Source organism: Theropithecus gelada, chromosome 14, assembly GCF_003255815.1.
Source record: "Theropithecus gelada isolate Dixy chromosome 14, Tgel_1.0, whole genome shotgun sequence".
In the NCBI taxonomy this organism is placed as follows: Eukaryota; Metazoa; Chordata; class Mammalia; order Primates; family Cercopithecidae; genus Theropithecus; species Theropithecus gelada.
In genome coordinates this window covers 9,477,682-9,486,192 of record NC_037682.1, presented here as the reverse complement: position 1 = coordinate 9,486,192, position 8,511 = coordinate 9,477,682, and the positions used below count along the sequence as shown (strand labels likewise).

At 57.8% G+C, this 8,511-nt stretch overlaps 2 protein-coding genes across 5 annotated transcripts; one reads left to right on the top strand and one right to left on the bottom strand.

Moving 5' to 3' along the window:
- Positions 1-85: 85 nt before the first annotated feature.
- TM7SF2 (transmembrane 7 superfamily member 2) lies at positions 86-4,491 on the top strand. 4 transcript variants are annotated; one of them, XM_025356604.1, is made up of 11 exons: positions 86-291; positions 728-924; positions 1,024-1,078; positions 1,435-1,629; positions 1,707-1,810; positions 2,968-3,087; positions 3,168-3,336; positions 3,571-3,651; positions 3,732-3,854; positions 4,149-4,310; positions 4,424-4,482. In XM_025356604.1, exons 1-10 carry the CDS (start codon positions 240-242, stop codon positions 4,307-4,309), a joined length of 1,257 nt encoding a protein of 418 aa, XP_025212389.1. In that variant the 5' UTR covers positions 86-239; the 3' UTR covers position 4,310; positions 4,424-4,482. The 4 variants fall into 4 exon arrangements, with proteins under 4 accessions (XP_025212389.1, XP_025212387.1, XP_025212390.1 ...); XM_025356602.1 differs by having other exon boundaries at positions 4,149-4,491; XM_025356605.1 differs by lacking the exon at positions 3,571-3,651 and having other exon boundaries at positions 4,149-4,491.
- Positions 4,492-4,659: 168 nt separating this feature from the next.
- On the bottom strand, positions 4,660-5,990 carry ZNHIT2 (zinc finger HIT-type containing 2). The gene has a single exon (XM_025356606.1). It carries the CDS (start codon positions 5,911-5,913, stop codon positions 4,699-4,701), a length of 1,215 nt encoding a protein of 404 aa, XP_025212391.1. The 5' UTR covers positions 5,914-5,990; the 3' UTR covers positions 4,660-4,698.
- Positions 5,991-8,511: the final 2,521 nt, after the last annotated feature.

The following is an 8,511-nucleotide window of genomic DNA, read 5'->3' as shown; positions in this document are numbered from 1 at the left end:
GTCGGGTCCGCCCCTGAGTGCCGATTGGCTGGTGTGCTGGGCCCAGGATGGGCAGGGGGCGGGTCCATTTAAAAACCCTGGGACAAGAGCGGTCCTTGTCTGCACTCGGTGTCCAGGCAGGTGCAGGCGCCGCGGGGCCGGATCCTCCGCGCGGACAAGTCCATCTCCTGGGAAATGGGGCGGATTGTGTTTCCTTGACCGACTATTGTGAACGCCCTCTCTCCGGCGGAGCGGAGACCATGGCCCCTCCTGAGGGCCCCCGGGCCCCGCTGGAATTCGGAGGGCCCCTGGGTAATGGGGCAGCGAGAAGGGACCTGGGGCAAAGGCTGAGCGAAGGAGAGCTGGAGGGGGTGAACTAAGAGCGGAGACAGGATCTGAGGATGGAAGGTTTTGCGGGTGTCCGAGGCAGAGGGACCCGGGGGTTTGCAGCGAAGGTGTCTGGAGAGGGAGAGCTGAGCAGGGGTCGGTTCTGGGGGCTGCAGAACGGGGATTTATGGTGTCGACTGGGAGCAGGAGGAGGGTCTTCGAGGGGGGAGCGGGGGACCAAGATGGACGCCTGGGAAGGGAACTGGGAGGCAGCGGGGTGCCTGAGGGCTGAGGAGGGGTGCAGAGGCACACTCTGGGAATGCCGAAAGGGTCCCGCAGAGACGTCAGAGCGCCCGTGGGGGACGGGGGGGGGAGCTGGGGCGCTGGGGGCGGACGCCCGATGTGATGGCCCATCCCGCAGGCGCCGCGGCTCTGCTGCTGCTGCTGCCCGCCACCATGTTCCACCTGCTCCTGGCGGCCCGTTCGGGCCCCGCGCGCCTGCTGGGTCCACCCGCGTCCCTGCCTGGGCTGGAGGCGCTGTGGAGCCCACGGGCGCTGCTGCTGTGGCTCGCCTGGCTCGGCCTGCAGGCGGCGCTCTACCTACTGCCGGCGCGCAAGGTGCGGGCGCCGCTCGCGCACGCTCGGGGGAGGGAGGCGGAGGGGCTCGGCGAGGGAGAGGACGCCCCGGGCCTTATCAGAGCCCCCTTGGACCCGCAGGTGGCTGAGGGGCAGGAATTGAAGGACAAGAGTCGCCTGCGCTATCCGATTAACGGTGCCTGGGGGACGGGCCCTCGCGCTGGAGTTAAGCGGCCGGGGGTGGAGTTCCAGCCCTAGCGGGGAGGTCCACGGAGATTGGCCCCCACCCCAGGCTCCTTTGTATGCCTCTTTGTGAGCCCCAGGACAGACGCCGGGGGCTCTCCCTAAGCCCCTCGTCCCCACACCCTTACCCCATTTACTGCTACTCCGTGCACCACAGCAGTGGCTGGGGTGATCCTCTGAAGGCCAGGGTGGCAGCCTAATGCTTGGGGCAGGGTCTGCGGCCCCCCTGAGTTTTGGGCTCTGTGTGTGTTCGCAGGGTGGGGATGTGGAGGCGTGCAGCCCCAGGGCTCACTGTGTGCTGTGGTTTAGGCTTCCAGGCCCTGGTGCTGACAGCCCTGTTGGTGGGACTGGGGGTGTCAGCGGGGCTGCCTCTGGGGGCGCTCCCGGAAATGCTCCTGCCCTTGGCGTTTGTCGCCACCCTCACCGCTTTCATCTTCAGCCTCTTTCTCTACATGAAGGCGCAAGTAGCCCCAGTTTCAGCCCTGGCACCTGGGGGGATCTCAGGTGAGAGGGATTCTAGGGGTGGAGATGGAGGCAGATCGGGGCGTCTGCCTGTACAATCACTCTCCAATATTCTCCAGGCAATCCGATTTACGACTTTTTTCTGGGACGGGAGCTCAACCCTCGTATCTGTTTCTTCGACTTCAAATATTTCTGTGAACTGCGACCTGGCCTCATCGGCTGGGTATGTTGGGCTTGACTGAGCTGGCCTAAGGCCAGGGGGAGGGTTAGGGTGGGTGAGCAGCGCTTGGGCAGGGCAGGGCCAAAACTGTGCAGACACGAATCATTAATCATTCCTATGCCACAAACATTTGCTAAATCCACCTGTGCCCTAGGCACTGCTCTAGGTACTGGGAGACAAAAATAAAGTTAGAGGCAAGAAAAACATTTTTGCCGCAGAGAGCCTACATTCTGGTGGGAAAGACTGACAAAAAATAAGTAAAGTACATATAGCATGTCAGGGATAACATCAGGAGAGCACGTGCAATTCTCAACAGCAGTCAAGCACAAAATCTATTTCCAGGGAGTGACCGCATGCTGCTTGGTGGTCAAAGCAGTGCACAACCTGAAATTGATCACTGGGTTTAGCGACCTACCCATCACTGGTGGCCTTGACAACATTCCAACTGTGATCTCTGGTTCTGTGGCCAAGATGACCCAAAGAGACTCTTGGGCAAGGCCTCTCCTGTTGCCCTGGAAATTATCTTACCCGAGGCAGGAGTGCCAAGTGCCCACCCTGGATCTGGGCCCTGGCCTGACAACACTTTCTGAGGCCACTTTCTCATCTGTGAAATGGGATAAAATTAAAGCTTTCTCCTAAGATTACTGGGAAGATTAGAAGAGGTAATCTGTATGACAGAACAGAGCTCAGTGTAAAATGCAGGCACCCAGCACAGGGTTGCTCTGGCTAGCCACCACTGAGCACGTACCACTTGCTAGGGACACTGTGGAGGACTTCAAACACGATGATGCCATTGAGTCATGACAGGCCCATGATTATTCCCATTTTTCACACAGGGGTGGGGAAAGTAGGCTATGGAGAGGGCAAGCAACCTGCCCAGGTGATGCTGAGATTTGAAACCAGGTCTGTTTGAGCTCTGAAGCCTCAGCCCCCAACTGCTCCCAGGGCTGCTCTCTGCAAGAGCTTAGGACACTCAAGGCAAGAAGAAACAAGCTGCGGACACCTGCCTGTCTACAGTCTCTGTCCTTGGGTCCAAGGCCTGGATCCACTTAACAAAGGGTTGGAGTGTAACTGACAGCTGAGAAGGGCAGAGGTTAGCCACTGCTCTGCCCAGGGCTGCCACCTCTGTGGAGACAATTGCCCTGTTCCCCCTCCCCCAGGTCCTCATCAACCTGGCCCTGTTGGTGAAGGAGGCAGAACTTCGGGGCAGTCCCTCACTGGCCATGTGGCTGGTTAATGGCTTCCAGTTACTCTATGTGGGTGATGCCCTCTGGCATGAGGTGAGGCTGGACTGGACAAGGGTGGGTGTCTGAGGGCCGCATGGGGACTAAGCCAGTGTGTCTGGGTCTTGTCCTTGCAGGAGGCCATCCTCACCACCATGGATATCACACATGACGGGTTTGGCTTCATGCTGGCATTTGGGGACATAGCCTGGGTGCCCTTCACCTACAGCCTGCAAGCCCAGTTCCTGCTGCGCCACCCGCAGCCCCTGGGGTTGCCCATGGCTTCCGCCATCTGCCTCATCAATGGTCAGTCAGGAAGGGGCAGCAGGCTGGGCCCATCTTTCCCCTCTCCTTTTCATTCATGCTCTGTTTACATGCACACCACATAGGTGCTAACTGCCAGGGTCCTCTCTAAAGCCAGGGGTGGGGTCCTGGGTGTCCAGGCAGAGTCTGGGCTGCAGACAGGTTGGGCAGATGGTCAGGGTCAGGCAGGAGGCTGCAACCCTTGACCCTGACCACTTTTTCACACTCTCTCACCAGCTATTGGTTACTACATCTTCCGTGGGGCGAATTCCCAGAAAAACACTTTCCGAAAGAATCCTTCTGACCCCAGAGTGGCTGGTGAGCTGGGTCTCTAGGGCCATGGGTGAGGTGGGGCCGCTGGGCTTCCTGGGAACTCCCCACCTGCTATCTTTCTCCAGGGCTTGAGACCATCTCTACAGCCACAGGGCGGAAACTGCTGGTGTCTGGGTGGTGGGGTATGGTCCGCCATCCCAACTACCTTGGAGACCTCATCATGGCTCTGGCTTGGTCCCTGCCCTGCGGTGAGTGGCCCATGTGGATAGGGGCAGGAACATATGTGGGGAAGGGGTGGCTCAGCGACCACAGGATGCCTACTTTGGGTATGCACCAGTGAGAGCAGTCAGAGAGCTGGGATGGACCCAGTGTGTGGCTGGGGCACACCTCTGTGCCAACCTAGTACGGTATGCCTAGATGCAGACCCTGGAGCTTTTGCTGCTGAGCCCTGATGCCCACATGAGCCATTAGGTGTGGAAATGTTTGCAAACTGGGGGGTGGAGGGGGCTGGCAGGGTGGTCACAGAGCCTCCTTCTCTACAGGGGTGTCACACCTGCTGCCCTACTTCTACCTCCTCTACTTCACCGCGCTGCTGGTGCACCGTGAGGCCCGGGATGAGCGGCAGTGCCTGCAGAAGTACGGCCTGGCCTGGCAGGAGTACTGCCGGCGTGTGCCTTACCGCATCGTGCCCTACATCTACTGAAGCGGCTCCACCACCCCAGGTGGGGGCATATGCCCACTCATCCACCAGCACACCCAGGACCAGGAGCCTGGACACACTTGGGACTCAAGGGCTTGTACCCCACCCAGCCCTGAGGATGAACAGCCTCAGAGAAGAGGTGGTTTAGAGCAAGGAAAAAAATGAAACCAGTGACCAAAATCGGAGATGCTCTTCCGCCTTTGGATAAACATTGGGAACCCTTGGTGCACTTCTCTCCCCTAGGACTGGCTGGGTCAGCACTGATCAGGGAGAAGCTGAGCAGTGGCTTGTGGGCCCAGGACTCTGGGGGCCTGGTAGGACAATAGCTATCCTTCAGAAACAGGCAACAGGGCTGACCAGTCACAGCTTTATTAATGACCAGGGTCCCCAGTTCAGCCAGGGAGCTCCTCAATGAGAGTCCTTGGGGCAGGTGGCACGGGGCCTCCCCAAAGCCGCTCCAGCTCCCCAGTGAGGGCGGCCACCTCCTCGGCTGCCACAGCATGGGCTTGGTGAGCCCTGGCGCAATCTAGAGCCAGGGGTGTGAGGGCAACCTCATTTTCATTGGTCCAGGCCAGGAGGAATTGGCACTTTTTCCGGGCCCGGTAAAGATGATCTCGCTCTTCTCTAAGCACAGCCTGTTTCCGGGCACGGCCCAGGGTCTTTGCGAGGTCTCCCAGTGCTGCCAGCGTGTAGCCTTTCTGGTTGGTCGGGCCCTCACCCAGCAGGATGCGAGCGACCTCGTGCATAGCCCCTCGTGTGCCCAGGGGCCCAGGCGGGTGTTCGCCTGCTTCCAGCACGTGGGCTGCGGCCTGCAGGGCTTCTTCCGCAGAGGCGAAGACTTGCTGGGCACCCAGGGCTCCGGAAACGCCGAGCAGTGTAGCACAGAAGTCAGAGAGCAGTGCGTCGTCACCGCCGTGATACAGGGCGAGAGTATGCGCGTAGGCGAACAGCACATTGGGCAGCTGGAAGCGCACGAGCGGTGAGACTGGGCCGCGGCTCAGGCTGACCAGCGTGGGGATGCGGGTGGGTATGGCGGGCGTGCAGGCCCCCGGGACATCTCCAAGAACCAGCTCGGCAGCCGCGAGCTCCGCGGCGAAGGCATCTTTCATAGATTCCGGCGGGGTCCTCGCAAGGGCGGGCTCCAGCCCCGCGGCATCACTGCCCGGGACATCATCCAGCTCCTCCACAAGCTGCCGCGGTCCGGCTCCGCGCTTCCACCACCACGGCCGCCATGGAGGCAGCAGCCGCCCGGCCTCACCACGGCTCAGCAGCCACTCGAAGGCAGTTTTTTCGGCCGGCGCCAGCCGCTCCCACAGTCCCGAGAGGCCGCCGGGCGCTGGGCCGGGGCTAAGGCCTGTTTCCCCAGGCTCGTCCTCGGTATCGCGTTGCTGACGCAACCGGCGTAGGGCGCTTGCCAGGCGGCTGGGCGAGGCGCTGCGGCCGCGGAGCTCTCCCAGCACCTGGTCACGGTAGAAGTTTTCTGCGCAGGTGCCATGCGTCCGGTAGCAGCGCAGCGAGCAATAGGGCGCATTACAGCGAGGGCAGGTGTAACGCGCGGGCTGGGCCTCCCCCGCCGGGCAGAAACCACAAGGCCCGACCGGCTCCATAGCAACTGGCACCGCGATCTACCTGCGAACGCACGCCGGCGATAGTTCCAAACTTCCGGGGCTTATTCAATTACTTCCGGCTCACCGCGGGGTCGAGGACGGTCTGTCGCAAAGCTCCCGAGGATTCTGAGCAATTTCCGCCCACGCCCGAAAGCCGAGCCCCACCCCTTTCCCTAGTAGGGTGAGAGCAGGCCCAGACGCCGGACGTCAAGTACGAACCCCGCCCTTTGCGATGACGCAAGGAGCGGAAAAATGGGTCTGGCGAGCGCTCCGCCGGTGCCACCTCTCCCCCTAGCGGTCACACCAAAACGTGGCCCGATCATCTAAAGAGAAAACCCTCTCTCTTTAGCACTATAATGCGCTGTGGCAGAAATCCACCTTTACTAAGCACCTACCCTGGGCCACTAATTGTGCCAAGCCTCAGAAAGGCGATGCATCCCTGCGCTGTACACAGACAAATAAAATGCACTAGGGGACACAGACGAATAAAAAGGCAGTCGGGATCGGGTGCGGTGGCTCTCACGCCGATAATCCCAGCACTTTGGGAGGCCAAGGCGGGCAGATGACCTGAGGTCAGGAGTTTGACCACGGCCTGACCAACATGGAGAAACCCCATCTCTACTAATACAAAATTAGCCGGGCGTGGGGGACGGGTGCCTGTAGTCCCAGCTACTCCGGAGGCTGAGGCAGGAGAATCATTTGAACCCAGGAGGTGGAGGTTGCAGTGTGCTGAGATCGCGCCACCGTCCCTCCAGCCTGGGAGCCTGGGCCACAGAGAGGAACTCCACCTCAAAAAAACAAATAAAAAGCAGTATTTAAGAAATATTTGAGCTCCTATTTTTCCTCCAAAACTGACTCTTCATTAAGTATCTTCTTATTAAATACCACTATTCATCCATCTCATTAAGTGCAGGCCCCATTCTAGGTGCCAAGAACACAATGCACATCAAAGGGAGTCGGGGGTCCCTGTTCTAACAGAGCTCAGTCTTGTGGTGGAGTGGAGGTGTGATGAACCAAACTGTGAGTGTTCTTTGCATCCCTACTACTACTACTGGTGGTCTAAGCTTCCTGACCCCTCACGTGGATGACAACACATTGTGTTTTTCCTTTCTTGCCAGCCCTCCAGAAAAACCTGCCAGATAAATTAGATCGCAAGTCAGATCAGATCCTTCTCTTACTCAAAACCCTTTTGCGACCCTCCATTGCACTTGGACTCAAACCCAAACTTCTCTCCATGGCTGACAAGGCCTTGCAGGATCTGCTCCCACCCCTAGACACCACCTCTTCCCCATCTTCATACAGTCCTCTTGGCTTAAAATATTCCCCTACCTGATCACTTGATTTATTCATCTCAGGTCTCACACATGTCATTTAAACATGACCTCTCAGTTGGGCACAGTGGCTGATGCCTGTACTCTCAGCACTTTGGGAGGCCAAGGTGGGTGGATCACTTGAGCCCAGTTCAAGACCAGCCTGGGCAACACAGCAACAAAACCCCGTCTCTGCAAGAAGTACAAAAACTTAGCCAGGAGTGGTGGTGCATGCCTGCAGTCCTCAGCTACTTGGGAGGCTGAGTAGGATCACCTGGGCCCAGGACTTGGAGGCTGCAGTGAGCCATGACTATGCGACTGCACTCCAGCCTGGATGAGAGACCTCGACTCAAAAAGAAAAAAGGCCGGGTGCTGTGGCTCACACCTGTAATCCCAGCACTTTGGGAGGCCAAGGCGGGTGATCACAATGTCAAGAGATAGAGACCATCCCGGCCAACATAGGGAAAACCCATCTCTACTAAAAATACAAAAAATTAGCTAGGCGTGGTGGCACATGCCTGTGCCAGCTACTCTGGGGGCTGAGGCAGAAGAATGGTGTGAACCCAGGAGGTTGGAGACTCCGTCTCAATAAAAGATAAAGAAAAAAGAAAAACAAAAAAGAGGCCCTCTCTGGGATGCTATTGTATCTGTCCACATCCTCCCCCTTTCTAAACTGCTAGAAAGCAGAAAGCATGTCTTTAACACCATGAGACGAAAATAGCCAAGATTCACACACTACATCCTTTAACCCTCACAGCAGCTCTGGAGATAGCAGAGATTAAATTAGTAGTTAGTTCAAAGGCCAGCCACCCAGTAAATGGATTAGGAAAAAAAAGAAGGTCCAAACTCAGGCATTCAAAGTCCACAGCCCAAGGGTTTTACCCTGTTGGATGTTATTTCCCAAGAACTGGCAGGTCCTGAAACTTTAGCTGAATGAGTAAGTGGGGTTCAGAAGTGCTGGGAGGCTCAGTTGCTAGAAGGCAACCCTGAATCAGCCCCAGAGATAATCCAACTTTTGGGAACACCGAAACATCACTATATCCAATCACAGATGTGATTAGGTTACCAAGTCTAGCCAGGCAATCATAGAGGTACAAACGAGACCATGCACCCAACGTAATATTTATTTCTAAAACCGAGGCAGCCCAGATTCCTGCCCTGGACTCTAAGGCCACAGCTGGTACCAAGTTCAGGGAATGACCAGGTTCACCTTCTATACAAACCTCTTCCCCCACCCATCCCTTCCATTGCTGCCTCCATAACAAACGTCTCACCACAATGATTCCTG